This window comes from Denticeps clupeoides, chromosome 3 (genome assembly GCF_900700375.1).
Source record: "Denticeps clupeoides chromosome 3, fDenClu1.1, whole genome shotgun sequence".
NCBI classification, from domain to species: Eukaryota; Metazoa; Chordata; class Actinopteri; order Clupeiformes; family Denticipitidae; genus Denticeps; species Denticeps clupeoides.
The window spans coordinates 15590853-15606929 of record NC_041709.1 but is presented as its reverse complement, the minus strand read 5'-3'; the positions used below and the strand labels follow the sequence as shown (position 1 = coordinate 15606929).

The 16077-nt window shown below is 41.5% G+C and overlaps 1 protein-coding gene across 4 annotated transcripts in view; it reads left to right on the top strand.

Moving 5' to 3' along the window:
- The window catches only part of pde8b (phosphodiesterase 8B), a 43988-nt gene that overhangs the window by 7601 nt on the left and 20310 nt on the right, over window positions 1-16077 (top strand). For 3 of the 4 annotated variants that reach the window (XR_003749053.1, XM_028971523.1, XM_028971522.1), the window contains exons 2-4: window positions 8177-8233; window positions 14220-14410; window positions 15600-15659. Coding sequence is in view for 3 of the 4 variants with exons in the window: in XM_028971523.1 (XP_028827356.1) it covers window positions 8177-8233; window positions 14220-14410; window positions 15600-15659 (308 nt within the window). In the remaining variant the exon portion in view is untranslated. Of the gene's footprint in view, window positions 1-7926; window positions 8106-8176; window positions 8234-14219; window positions 14411-15599; window positions 15660-16077 lie in introns of those variants that run through there. The other variant, XM_028971525.1, reaches the window with a different exon arrangement.

The following is a 16077-nucleotide window of genomic DNA, read 5'->3' as shown; positions in this document are numbered from 1 at the left end:
CAGGCAAGCAGAGATCTTGGTGGACACATGTATATCTGATGGCAGAACAGAGAGGAAGAGAATGATTTGCCTAGCAAATCTATATGAGGATATAACCACCAAGAGATTTGGTGTAGAGGGAGAACAGGACAGGACCAAGTACTTGGTCATGAGGAACACCATTAGAGACCTTGTGAGGACCAGAGGTGGTCCCCTTCCATGTCACCTGATAAGATCTATCCTCCAGATAGGAAGCTATCCACTGCGCCATGCCAAGCCACTAATTCCAAAACTCCTAAGGATGATCAAGAGGGTCAACAACAACATTTATTTCTTATTTAACCACAAATGACATACAGTATGTCTCAGTTGGCTTTGACAGACCTACTGATGATTTGGAGCTGTTGCTGGGTACAGATTCTCTATTGGATTGCGGTCTGGACTTCAGAACCTTGTTCTTCATTGCCTGGTCAGTGTGTTTGGGATTGTTGTCATGCTGGAAGATCCAGCCACGTTTCATCTTTAATGCTCTCACTGATGGAAGGAAGTTTTTGCCCTAAATCTCACGATACATGGCCCCATTCATGGTTTCCTTAATATGAATCTGTCCCCTTTGCAGCCCCAAAGCATAATGTTCCCACTGCTTCATGGTGTTCTTGGGATGTAACTCAGCATTCTTCCTCATCCAAACACGAGTTCTATTTTGGTCTTATCTGACCATGTGACATTCTCCCAATCCTCCTCTGGATCATCTAGATCAGGGGTGTCAAACTCGTGGCCCACAGACCACATCCCGCAACATCACTGTATACAGATCCATGATTATGGGCCAGCGACACAAAGTGCCAACAACACACAAACAGCATATCCCATAATGCAGCACTTCAGTTACCTCACCAAACTTGATCTTTAAACCGCAGCTGAATCTGTACAGAAGCAGTTCCCATGTCGACAGCAAATAGGTTGTGAAGCAGCTCGAAATTCTTTTTTCATTCTTTCAAGTCACCAATGTGCTGTGCAGCCACACAGTTTGTCGGCAAAATTCCGCACTGCATTATGGGATCTGCAGCCCATGCTCAACCAGCGAGTCACATCACCAGGCTCGAACAACAGATCTATACAAAATTAGGGCCCTATGATCCATTTTATTTTTTCTTAAATTCCGTTTTTTTCCATTTTAATTGTCCTGAAGTCCATGTTTTCTATTATAAACATATTTACTCACCTAAAAACTATGATTATGGAGTGGGTCGGGAAAAATAACCTGCAATATGAAAAATCTCATTTAATCATTTGTTCAACAAAGTGCTTTACTGTTTGATTTACATGTAAATAATATGTGCATGTCATGCAAAGACCTATTTCACAATATTACACATTCTTCCTTTTTGTAAAATAAAAGTGCTTCACATTTGACCTCAACATAAAAAAATTATCAAACATTGTGAAGACTTGCAATAGAAAATAAAGTCACGTCAGCTGATGAGGTAAGTAAGCGCAGAGACAGGACATAAGGAAAACAAGTATTTATTAATATATACAAATCAAAACGGCGCGATGGCCGAAAGCAGAGGGAAAATGGGGAGAACATAAACTAGCCCGCAGGCGTGTGCCGATCAAACAGTTGCCAGGTCAAGTTCACCAAAGAGTTCACGAAAATGCCGATGGGCAGCTGCATGGCGCCTTTAAACTCCTGTCTTGGTTGGCTGCAGCTTGAGACACACCTGGGCCCAATCCTTACAGAGCCCCCTTCCAGGGGCTACGTCCTCGGAGCCCCAGCAGTATCATCAGTGGAGGCTCCTGCCCTGCTGTGTCCTCCCAATGGCGGACCCGGACCCTCTGGCTGGCTCCCGACGTGGTCTCGCATGGTGGCCTCAGTCCCTCGAACCTGCACACATAAAACAGGGCTGACCCTTCCGGGTACTCGCAGGCCCTGTCTCCACATGTCCCCTTTGACGCTTCCTGCATCATTCCCTGCCCTGCGCAGGGAGGCGGTCCCAGGACTTTCCGATAACCATTTACGGCATCCCAGGCTGGTGCATTCTGGGAACATGCAGCCCCTCTTGCTGCACGTCCATGCTGGCAATGCGACCAGCTTCTCTCCCTGCACCACGTCCCTGGTACCAGTGTGGGGGCTTCGCCAGACCATCCGGCCAGCCCCTCCTGTGTCCGTTGGGACAAGCAGACCTTCCAGGGCACTCTGTGGGGCTGGCCCGCCCTCCTTACCGGTTAGGACCCAGAGGACCCAGCTCTGTCTCTTAATCACCCACCCACTCCTAAGGAGGAGTCCCCAACACGAACTGCACCCCCAACCAAAAAAAAAAAAATTTGGGGGAGAACCCACCCCTTATTTAATTTTAGTTTAATAATATTTTATATATATAAAAAACAGACAAGGCAAGGAAAAATTTTGTTTAAAAGTCTTGTTTTAAGACATTCTTGATGAGTGTATGGTTACATGTAAATAAAAAATAATCTTTGAAAGCAACTCATATTGTGTTGGCAGGTCTATGGTAATTTCTATGGTATGGTACAAGAAATCAGAATATCTGCTGAGGTTTTAAGTAGTGGTGGGCCGTTATTGGTGTTAACGTGCTGCATTAACGCAAGACTCTTATCGGGCGATAAAAAAAATATCGCCGTTAATCTATTCACAAAGTTGGGTTGGGAGCTGGGTCTACACTATGCAAGCTATTGTGCCGGAGATAAATGGTTACACTAGATTTATAAGTATATTTCTTCTTTCTTGTGTCTTTTATTTTCTTATTTTCTAAAGACTTTTATTTTGTTTTTGAGACCCGGTTCAGGTCTCTTGGACACATGGCGTGAGCTGTGAGAGGTGCGTGGGGTTTGTGTGCAAAAAGTTATTTCTTTCCTTTTAATTTATGTACATATTAGGAATATTTTGCATGTGTGTTATTTTGTGAATATTTATGTTCTTTTAATACTGTATATTGTAGAGAGAGGTGCAGAAAGACGTGATGTTCTGACGCGACCTTGCTTTTTGTACAGGAATGCAGTATTGTAAATTGTGAATGCTTTATGTTAATGTTCAGTTCTCTTGGACACATGGCGTGAGTTGTGAGAGAGAGAGGTGCAGAAAGACGCGATGTTCTGACGCGATGTTCTGACTCGACCTGGCTTTTTGTACAGAATACACTTTGCACAGAAAATCTCTTGGGTGTCAGCTCATCATTTGCGGTTCAAGAAACGGAATCAAAAAGTTACACAAGGCAGAAGAAGAACCGCTACACTATGATGACTTTCACCTTGATATTTTAGCGCGGATGTATACCTAGCTGAATTGCACTGTAGGGGGCGAGAACGAGTCTTCGAACTGTGAAATTACCACATCAAACGTGACGTGGTAACATGGATGCAGCTATTTAACTGAATAAACAGTTGATAAACACAAGCACATCTTATTGAACATAATTTATTTTCCTCACCAATTATCATAGTAGAACAGCTTTCTCAAGCAGATTGTGATGCATTTTGGAAACAGGAGATGAGCCCCTGGTCTAATGCGCCACCTGGCTTGAGAAACCCGTTCTCAAAGACTTACTTTTAGTCATTATTTGGGTAGCACACATATTCTGAATGCCTTCGGCAGAATTCAAATGAGCCATTTTAATCTATATTAATCTAGATTAATCTAAAATATAGATTACTCTAGATCAATTCCAAGATTACAGTGATATTAATCTAGATTAAGAAAATTAATCTATGCCCACCTCTAGTTTTAAGTCATTCATAATGTTTTGAAGTCAAAGTATTTGCAACTTCTTTGACATATTGTTTCTTTTTAGCCTGAATTAGATTTAATTAGATCAGATCAATATATATTACATGTTTATTTTGTCTGACTGTCCAACATTGGAACAGCATCATCCGTATAAAATGCAGGGCAAAGTACGGATGTAACAATACATTGTGATTTTTTACATTTAATAGCAATGCCATAATCTCCATTCACTGATAGTGTACTTTAATGGGGTGCCTACGAATCAACTGTACCATGCCCTGAGCAAGCCAGACTGGCAGTCCGTATCAAATTTTACCCAGAAACTTACTCCACATCACATGTCTGGTGGGTCAGGGTTATGCATACTTGATGATATTTTTGAATTTTTTTTAGCAAATGCATCGCAAGAATATCGTTATCGCAATATTCAACAACAATATTGCATATTTTTCCAATATCGTGCAGCCCTAGGCTGCACCCCAGCCCCATGCTGACCCAGTCAGATGGGTGAGGATGGTGGTGGTCTTGTCCGCGTCTGAGAGGGAGGGACTTCTTTTCTCTGTTTTTGATATGAGTTATTGACTGTAAATGGTTGTCACATACAGTACAGTCCAAAAGTTTTCTTTATTTTCATGACCATTAAATTGGTAGATTTTCACTGAAGGCATCAAAACTATGAATGAACACATGTGGAGTTATGTACTCAACAAAAAAGGTGAAATAACTGAAAACATGTTTTATATTCTAGCTTGTTCAAAATAGACACCCTTTGCTCTGATTACTGCTTTGCACACTCTTGGCATTCTTTCGATGAGCTTCAAGAGGTCGTCACCTGAAATGCTTTTCCAACAGCCTTGAAGGAGTTCTCAGAGGTGTTAAGCACTTGTTGGCCTTTTAAATTGTTTGTCTGCGTTTAATATTTGTTTTTGGACCATATACAAATACATTCCTATAAATCATACAGTGGGATGTCCTAGACTTTTACATTCTATGTCTCACAGTTGAAATGTACCTATGAGGAAAATTATGGACAACTTATACAATCTGTGGCTGAAATTACTTTTTTGGCCAACTGTAGTTACTTTTATTTGTCTATTGTCAATCTGTTGCATGTGCTACACTTTTATTTAAATGTGGTCAAATACTGTGTGACTAATTGTTCTAATGTTTTCAATCGGATACTCAATGGGTGTTTTTAATTTAATCATTTCTGTATAATATTAACATGCTGACCTCATCATTTAGTAATGTCCATTAAACAGTCTAGACACCTAGAATATCTACTTACTTGTATGTTGGACTACATAAGAGCTCTGACAGATTCAGTTTTTTCCCCAGGCATGTAATTGCTGAAATCATTTCTGGCCTCTGTAATTGGGTTAAGCTATACCTCAGCCTGGCTTATGCAACGTCCAGCATCCGCATATGAAGTCAATAAAATGCTGCTCTGTGCTGTAATGCTGGTCTAATTTTAGAGCATATCGTGTTCGGTGGGACCCTGTGATCTTGTAGAGGCCCTTTTTCATGGCATGTTTGTCACAGTACAGGTCATTTTGTTTTGCTCTTTGCTCTACTCCCTGACGCCACGTGACTGACAACTGACGTGAGCTTCTCATGTAGTAAGATGCCTTTCGCTTTACCCAAGCTGAATGACATGAAGAATGTTTATGTGGCTACAAAACCCAGGACACGGTAAAATCTCAGCTGATAATGTGACTTTTGGCTCTCTGTGTGATATATGTGACTATATATAATAACCTTCCAAAAAATATTGCCTAAATTATGATGCTGGCCATCTGTGTGTGGGCAGTGGTAGACTAGCGGTTAAAAAAGTGGACGTGTAATCACAAGGTTGTGGGCCTTGTCATACCCCCACACAGGCACACACAGCTCAACCAGGGTAATGCTTGTGAAGCGTACAAAAAAGTAAACTAATGACCGAACAAAGCAGGGTAAAGTCAGTTTTTTGGGCCAGTGGTGGCCTAGCGGGTAAGGAAGCGGACCCGTAATCAGAAGGTTGCCGGTTCAACCATCCCGGTCCACCAAGATCCCACTGAGGTGCCACTGAGCAAAGCACCGTCCCCACACACTGCTCCCCGAGTGCCTATCATGGCTGCCCACTGGGTTAAATGCAGAGGACACATTTTGTTGTGTCACCGTGTGCTGTGCTGTGCTGCAGTGTTTCGCAATGACAATCACTTCACTTTCACTATGGAAAAATCACCTGCACCCTCAGTTGATCTGATTCATCACTTTGTGTCTTTTAAGCAATATACAGTAGCACAAGTTTTTGTGTTTCTGAAAAATGTATGTTTTCAACATGATTGTTAACTTATGTTGATTCAGAAAGGACACCATGGTGGGCTCCTGACTTCTATTGCTGCTGTTTATTTTAATAAAAGCAATTAAAACACTGTTTAAGCCCCCAAGTTTACTTTGCTTTTTGTATTCTTTCAATTGCTCTAACAAAGTACTCGGGGTGACCTTTTTTTTTTTATTATTTTGGACTTATCTCACTCTTAATATAATTTTATGTTGTACTTTTGAGTTTAAGAGCAATAAACATGCATTGCAATTTGAAGAAAGTAATGTTTTTTCATTACGATATCAAAATTAGAATGTATAAATAGCTGTATTGTGGAAATAATTGAGAATCAAATCAAACCTAAATCAATAGGAAAAATGAATTTAATGCATTGTAAAAAAAATAATAATAATAATGGTTAGATTAATTGTTTTTAAAAATTATCGTTTGGGAAAACCCTAGTAACGATGCTTCAGCTAGCGACTCCACTAGTCCAGGTGGGAGTAAATAGGCGTGTAGGACGTTTAGGCAGCTCAAAAACCCACCCGATCATAATTTCCAGGTCTCAGAAACTGGAAATGTCCAGGAAAAAGGTAACATGGACACAGTTTCTGAGAATCCTGAGCAGGACTTGACAATTAACAAAATTATTCAATTGGAATTATAAGACTAATGATACCATTTTAAATAAAAAAACTGTTTGAAATATTTGAATGCTAATGCAGATAATAATGATAATTGGGGTGTTTTTGGACCCCGATTACCGTGGTCAGCAGCGCTCCTGCCAGGAGTGAGTTTGGGGACCGTGTAAAGCCGCTGAAAGGAGCAACAGCCGAGCAAGCGTCCAGCAGCATGACATGAAAGAGGCGGTGAGACAGTGAGAGGATTGTTCACTGCTGTGCACGGGCCTTGCAATCAGTAGCACGACACAAGACTTCAAATGTCAGCCTTTTCTTTTTTTACTTTCCAGGAAGAGAGAGAGAGAGAGAGGCAGGAACTGAATAGAAACTGCAAATTCTGTAGGTTTTCCAGGAAGTGTGTGAGAGAGGGGGAATGGAAAAGAAACCGAGGTTTGGTGAAGGGAAATGGAAAGAGCATTTGCGGAGTGGATGTACCTGGATGTATCAGAACATAATGAGGCTCACTGCCCTCACAATAATGTGTTACTGGACCAGGTACAGTCTCAATTATAATGGAATCAGAATCAGAAATACTGCTCTTTAAATATACTTGAATAGCATTTTTCTCTCATTCTGCTCACCAAAAATAGATGAAAAATGTAACAGTGATTGAATGTGGCCTTTTTATTATTCCATGCGGTTCTGGGAGATCACAAGACTAGCATGTCCTTGCTATTTGCTGGAAAGCACATCCGAACTATTCACTATACAAATTTATGCTATTTTTGAAAGAAAGAAATGTTATGTTGTAATTAGAAATGTTTTGTTGCAATTACAAAAGTATGTACTAAATGTCAGATTTTTGCTTTTGAATTTAATTTTATAAATAATTTCTATTCTAATCTTTTTCAGTTCATTAAGATTTTCCATGAATTTTCTGTTCTTAAAAGGGCATCGGTATGGAGTGAGAGAAAAAAAGTTCTTGGAAACCCTTGTGAAGTTCCTTTTTTTTCCCCTTTTCAGTCCTTCATCCTGTCTCGGTATTTTTATACCGCTGTCACATGACTGCCCCACCATTTGTCATGCTGTGGAAGGCCTGTTGTCCTTGTTTATCTTTTAGCTGGTAGCATCTTAATGGATTATTAAGTCTTCTGGTTTGTACTGTTGTACTTTCTGGGATTTGTTTATGTGTGCGTTTGCGTCTGTGCGTGTGTGTGCGTGCATGTGTGTGTGGTGAATCCTCTTCTGAGGAGCTTATAGGTCCCAGTTTTAGTGACGTAGGCAGGTAAGGAGGTTTTCTGCAGGCTGCAGCACAGTCCGCCTCTCATATTCAGATGGTGGAACAAGAACTTTACACACGCACGTAAACTGAAACATCCTGTGACAACATTTTATTTACATTCAGGATATGTAAATAGCCATAACTTTCCACATTCTTCTGGACGAACCTGACATGGTAGCTGAAAAGCCTACATTCTCACTATTTCCTGTCATTTGTTTTGCTGACTCTAGCGCATTTTCTTGCAGGTTTCTGCGACAGAAGAATGCATAGGTCCCATGCGACTGGCCCAAGACCCTACCCAGGTAAGATTCACTGAATTTTTTTTTTACATAACTGTAACGTTGGTTGTAGAGTGATATGTGCCTCGGAATACCTTGGTTGTCCATGTGCAATGGTCCAGTTTTAATGTGTAAGATTGGAATCATGATGGTTAGATCAGATTCGGGGTGAGGGATTTGCACCAAAGGTTGGCAGGTGGAAGTGGCGTTCTGTGGATCTTATGCAGTGCAGCCATCTGGTGGCGTGAGATTAAGCACAATGTAAAATCTTGGAAAGATTAGTGCCAGATTATCCATCAGAATTGGCCAGTTTCTGCTTAAACTGTGTTAAACAAGCAACATCAGTCATCAGATCTTATAAAACAAAAGCTATACATGGTCAGACATTATATAGGATATAAATTCATGTGGCTATGAGGTTTATTATCTTATTACCTTAACCCCACTGAAGTGCAACCATGAAAACATACATATATACATACACACATATATGTGTATTTATTTATTTAATATATTTTCTGAGAGTGATGCATCATAGCAAAAAAGGGTTTAGGTTTATATATGTCATTGTTTTGTCACTAATAAAATACAGTACTACATGTCACAAAAGGCTACAACAAGGGTCAAGAGATCTTTAAGAGTCCCCATGGAACAAGTGACATGTATAACAACAATGTATGTAAAAGGTGACCTTAAAAGTGAAAGGCATTTTCCCCTCTTTATTTACATTATTTTCTCTCCTGTACCTGTTTTCTTTTGATATCACACAAAGGCTTGAATGGGTATGGTCATTTCTCTGCAGCTGTCTGACTGCCCAACATTGGAACAGCATCATCCGTATAAAATGCAGGGCAAAGTACGGATGTAACAATACATTGTGATTTTTTACATTGAATAGCAATGCCATAATCTCCATTCACTGACAGTGTACTTTAATGTGGTGCCTACGAATCGACTGTACCATGCCCTGAGCAAGCCAGACTGGCACTCCGTATCAAATTTTACCCAGAAGTTAAACTTACTCCACATCACATGTCTGGTGGGTCAGGGTTATGCATACTTGATGATATATATTTTTTTTTTTTAGTGAATGCATTTTTATTCTTTAAATGTTTTTATAATGAAAAGCTACTTTAATCTTAATGAAAAGGAAACACGTTGCATTTTGCACAGCTTTTATAAATACATTTGTCTGCAGCTCATTCTGTTAGGAACATTGAGAAATCCATACCATGAATTTTACATTTAATCAGTGTTGTAATTGCCGGACGGTGCTCAGTGATTTTTTCTTGTCAATGTGGCAACGACTTGGCTCACCTCAACTCTCCTCATCTCCAGTAGGGCCCGATCCTTTCTCCTGCTTTCCTCAACCCCGACTCCCTATTTGTTGTGTTTTGTTATGTGAGCGTCAACCTCCGTGGGGGTTCCAGCGTACGCCGAACGCACTTGCAGAGTAAACAGTGGAGACATCGGCCACCACTGTGCGTTATCTCGCGATTTGGTCCCACGTCTCCTCCGACTTTCGCTCTTTCATCGCATCACACCACAGCCCCGTGACAGAACTGAAAATTGCGAGTGTATCGTTACATCCCTAGCATTATGTTTTTTCATGATGCACATGCTGATGCACATGCTGGTAATGTCAAGTTCACAACTATTACATTATGGCTTCAATGGCTCTGGCCCTCAAGCACTAACAACGATGACCACTACGACCCATATACCTACTCAAGAATCAATTACAAATGATCGTTGTTAGATTGTGTAGATGTTGATTCTGAATTCACTGTTAGATCCCTCCTCACCTACTTGGTTCTTGAAAGGTAGTATTTAGACACTGGGCATTTCAGGATGTACTTCATCGAAGTGTGGGCATTGGAAAATAGCCGAGCTGTGCTTTCCCCTCCATCTAGCCTTCCATTAAAATAGCTCGAAATGTTGTCTGAATATTTTATGAAATGCACTATTGAGTTTGTGATTGCAGGTATAGTAAGGTGCAGTTTCTCCTGCAGGTTCATCATTCGTTCAGGTCACGGCCCTCCACGGTGCCTCCGGTTATCATCCAGCCCTCTTTATTGTCATTTCCTGTAGGCACAGGTAGAGGCAGAGGGAGCTTCTAACCCACAAGCCTTTCTACTCAGGAGCATCAGTGTGAACACAGGAGCAGCTCACTCTCGGGATAATCCTCAGGGGTTACGGGTGACGTGACACCGTAAACTGCTGCGAGGCTCAACAACTGATGTGATTTCAGACAGCTCAGGGCCTGTGGAGCATTCCCCTGGACTGAAGTCTTCTTCTGATCAAACACAGAGATTCTTGAGTGTGTGTGTGTGTGTGTGTGTGTGTGTGTGTGTGTGTGTATGATGTTTGTACATGCTTCCAACCCCTCTGTAATTCTACCAGTAGCTACCAGTAACAGAGCAGACAGAATAAAGGTGTGTCTATGTGTTAGAGAAACATGGAGGCGGGAAAATGTGAAAGACACTTTTGGTGGAACCTTTTGTTCCCTATAATTCTTTTTGAGAAAACACACAGACCTACACACACATATATACACACAGGGCTCTCAGATGGTCTCATGCCTGGCTTGTTTAAACAGTTACAAACCAAGCCAAAGTCATTCAGTTCAATGTCAGAACTCTGTTGTTCTGGGAGTCAGCCAACTTTCGAGGGTGCCTGTCTGGGGTGTGCAAACACTGCAGCTCGACCTTTCAACTCCAGAGTGCTGAGGTAGGCACGGCGCACTGACAGGCAGCACAGATAAACCTTCCCTTTGCCGGAGCGCGCCGGGCTCCTCTGAAGATGGAGTGGCCTCTTTAATGTGTGTTAATCTGGCGTGGGCTTGATCGAGGTGTCACGTTCGGCCTATTATGGAGAATGAAAAGTCTTCAGCAGCTAATATTTCAAGGTAATCTTCTAACGTGTCCGTGTGGGGATTGCCTCCTGTTGCACTTTTAGCGGAGGTCTAATGGAAACACAGCACGCCCTGTTATGTTTCGAGCCACTGCTCGGGCTATGTTTAGCCCCGTTACCCCTTGTCCTGTTCCGGCCTCGTGTTTTTGTGTTTTTGTGCCCAGGCGTAAAGCCTCTTTTAGGCCTTGCCCGCCTAGGCTGCACTCAGGAGTTCAGCTTTCCGGGTTCTCTGACCTTTCCATCTGACGAGCACTCTTGGCCGCGGGTTCGTCATTGGCACCGAACTGAGGCAGAACGGCAGCACCCGCCTGACTGCAATGTGGCACTGATGCCCCCTGTGGTGCCCCATCCGGCAGTGCAGAAGGCCCTTCTCCGTGAGAGGGGACTGAGAGCGGGTGTCCCGTGTGGAATTTCGCAGCGCTGCTCCATGGTTACATAACCCTGCGAGAGATGAAAGAGTGTTGATCTTTCGCGGGGACTCACCAGCGGCATGTCATTTCTCTTTCTTTCTTCCCCGCACCTCCCGGCAACTAGCGCGCAGCGACGATGACACCCACACACGGCGCTGCCGTTCCGCCTCCTTCTATCAGTAAACACCGCATCTGAGATACACGCGCGCACACGCGATAGAAAAAACTTCACTCCCGCGTGCGTGCTGTGCTCTGAACAATTTCACACTTCTGATGTGCCCTCCGTCCGACATAAATAATCGCTCTCTGTTTTACCCTGTGCCACACTCGCATACAGACGCACTGTCCTCTGCACAACCACTTCAAAATCTTCCAGAGATCTCACACACACATACTGGACGTGTCCAGGGAGGGCTGGGGATGCAGTGGGACAGGCGGGAGCCGAGAGAGGCTGTCTGTTGTTTCTGGGCGGGGGCCAACCATCATTACACTTGGCCCTCAGTATCCCTCCAGCTCTTCCTGTTCCCTCTTTTTCTGGAAGTGTGGGGGCAGGGAGGGCAGTTTTTTGGTCACGGTCAGGTCCACATACGTATTTTTCCCTCGCTTTTTCGAGGTGATGGTGGGTGACCCTCTAAATATAGGTCAACTTAAACTTCCTCTTTAAATGTCATAAATGATTTTAAATGTTTGTGGTCTGCTGTAGGTTTCTTTGAAACTGCTGGATACTAGATGAAACAATTCAGAAGCTAACTAAACAGAAATAAATATTCAGGGTCAGCAATGTAAAGCTTACGACCTTTTCATGAATTTCACTATTCACTCTTTTGCCAATCAGAATTGTTGAATAAAAGCTCTGCGTGTTTGGTTGGGTAGTCAGCATGGTCTCGGGATGATTCTAACAGAGATCGCGTTTGTGATGTCCTCTGAAGGCACTGGGAACAAATGCGAGTAAAGAAACCTGAGGTAGACAGAGGAGGAGGCAGGAAACATGAGCTTGTGCTCAGTCCTGCCAGACTGGGTGGAAAATTTGCTTGGATCCTTTTTTTTTTTTTAAGTTAAAGAAATTATAATCATAATCACATTTATTGGCAAAGTATGTGAGTGAAAACATTCAAGGAATTAGTTTACGGCCGATTATGTATCTCAAGCATAGTATAAAGAACAACAACATACAATACAGTAAAAATCTTATATACAGAAAATTACAAAGATTCTAGATTGCACCATACCACAGTGTACATAAAGTGCAGTTTCCATGTTGGAGCTGTTTGCATTGTAACAGTTAAAGCTGTTTTGGTGCTGTTTTTGTCAGCTGTTTTGGAGGGTGACGGTGAGGGGAAAGAAACTGATTTTTCTTGGCAACGCTGGAAGATGTTGTGTTATATGTTCAAGTTCAAGTAGGTTTATTGTCATTTCAGCCATACACATACAGTACACAGTGAAGTGAAGTATCGTTCCTCCAGGACCGTGGTGCAACACAGAGCAGAACAGAGAGACATCACAATTGCAGGACATAAGTATACACGAGACAAACAGGTGCAGGGATACAATTTGACATGACTGCACTAGGCATGACTAGACAACACAATTTTACAAATATTCACAGTATATATATGTGTGTATACATGTGTTTCTGTACTGCAGTGAATGAGTTAGTAAAGGTCATGGAGGTTTGGCCTGAGGACGTGAGGAGATCGGACATGTCTGAACATCTTGCTAAACATAGGACCATGAACTTGGCCCAGAATTTTGTCAGAAACAGGAATCTGTCTTGTATTTACTTTGCTGTATGAGTGTTACGGGCTTTTAGTTCTTGTAGCTTGGCTAAGTAGTCTGTTATGATTAAGCAGAGATGTAATGTTGCTCTGTCTTGCTAGCAGCTGATAACAGGTCATAATTTAAATACAGGAGAATCCACAGAGGAGAAGAAAAGATTTAGCTACAATATTTGTTCTAACTAATTATCATGAATTATGTTTGCTTATTTTTGGTTCTGTAATTTTTCTGCTCCCTAATAGCCTGGAAGATGTTGTGCTGTGACAGTGTTGACAGTAACTGCTGGGATATTAGCCATGTCTGGGATGTGGTGAATTCGTACACGGAGCTGGATCGTGTCCGGTTGATTCAGGAGACATGTGCTCTTCTAAAATCTTCCAGACCACGATGATGGTTCATTTGATGGATGATGAGTCAATTGAAGGTCGTAGAGATGAGGTCTGACGACGTGAGGAGGAAGGCTTGCATGCATATCAGATCGGTTTGAATTACCATGTTAAACAGAGGAGCATGTGTCAGTGAAGAGCTGGTATTAAATCTCTTTGTCACCCATTACCATTATTGATTTATTGGTATTTATGGACATTTTGTTGACAACTGAGTACTTATGGCAGACCACCATCATCAAAACACCAAGCAAGACAATCACTTTCTGTGACTTTGTTCTCCAAATGTGGTACACATGCCACTGAACTTGGAGAGTAAAATATTTTGTGGCATGGTTCTCATTTGTTTTCTCTGTAAGAATAAAATCTGCATAGTCAGTTGATTTCACAATTGCATCTTGGGACTAAGATCAGACCAGTGTTTTTACTACTCCATGTGATTAGGATCTTAACGCTGAGAGAAAGTAGCCCAGTGATGCTCAGTCTTGTGAGCCGATTAGCCACCTAATCTACTGTCTTCTACAGGTCCTGCTTGTGTTTGCTAAGGAGGACAGTCAAAGCGACGCCTTCTGGTGGGCATGTGACCGTGCTGGTTTTAAATGTAACATCTCCCGCACGCCAGATTCTGCCGTTGAGTGCTTCCTGGACAAGCACCATGAAATTGTGGTTATCGATGGACGCCACTCACGATACTTTGAGGCCGAAGCTGTCTGCAAGTACGTTGTTCATTTGTGTTTTTTTTTTAAATAAAAAAATATTGTGTAAAATATTGCTTAATATTTTGAACATATTACATATAATATCAAATAATAATATCTAATGGTCTATGTAATGATACATTGGCCAGTGTTGATTTTGCTCTTCCATTAAGACCTGACAAAATAATTTTAATGAGTAACTGGGTAACTTTTTAAGACCATCCAATCAGAATGCAAGCATGAAATCCCATGACCATTCTGAAACACTTAGGCATTGAATTATGGACAAAGAGATTTTTTACATGAATTATAGTTATTTGACCATTGAATGGCATATAGCTACCCAACTGTTGTACCAACTATTTTTTCTATTCAAATTTGTGAGTGAAATAAATGTTAAGAGCAAGACAACAGTGACAGCTGCAAATGTTTCAGAGTGCAGTGTCTGTCTCCATGGCAATAGATTTGTGTTTGTCACTTTTTTGCCCTGATTCTGTTTCTCACCTGGTTGCTTGTTGCCTGCAACATCATCACTTATAATCTTCTGTTGTTTAAGCCAAGAACTTCTTACCGACTCATTAAGTGTTGATCGGATCCTTTCACCACATGTGTCAAGAATTATTATTTTGTCTATCCAATTAGTAACATGTGTAGTTGCTTAGCAACTGCTAGATGATAGGAACTCAGGTATTTGCAGCATTGTCTGCCAGATGTGAGAAGTTGCCACTTTCTCTTCCACACATTTCCACAGCTTACAGGACTTTAATTTATTTGCTATTAATTGTGGTTGCTGATACTTGTAAAGACAGATTCGGCTAAACACAACTAAAGAGAGAGACACGCATACACAATTTACACTCCACCCCATCTCCACTGTGGGTCTGTCACCACTCAAAATGGCACAGACTCGCATTCATGTATTCAGGGAAATGTTTTGGTCTCTGATGTGGCAATGATATCACCAGCCTCAATCTGCATGTTTAAATTGAACTTCATTTTTGTGGAGCCGCTTTCCATAAACTCACTGGGGGATCTACACGCTTTACACTGAGTTCAACAAAACATGTAAAAGTGCACCATACTTCACTGATAAAAGTGATTTACGAAAAGGGACAAAATATAAATAGATTTGCACTCTGCTTGTGCTGGCACTTAGGACTGTATATGATGTGATATAATCTATCTTCATCTTTGATTCCCTCCCCAGGTTGATTCGTGCCACAAAGCCCTCTGAGTACACCATCATTTTAGTTGTGGTGCCAAAAATGTAAGTCTGTCCTTAATTCTGAGTCCCTCTGAGTCCCTTTTACCTCCCATCCTGGCCCCACTGTTAGCTGAGTTGTGCACAGTGATGCTGGGATTGGCTCTGGCTTCCCTTTCCTGAGTGTCTTGAGTGTTACACTCTAGGTACACTCTACAAAAAAACAGTCAAAAAAGTCAAACAAAATGAGAAGGAAAAAACATATGATGGAGAAATCCACTATCTGATGGAAATTTGCGGACCAAAATATTCTATTATTATGATTTTTATCACATTAGGTAAACTAAATGCTAAATTAATTGTCAGAAATTAATAATGACTGATATTGTAATATATAATGCTGACGAAATCAGTATGACAGTGACACATTTTAGCATTAATATGCGAATATCATATTGCAACCACAGCTCATAAATACTAGGTA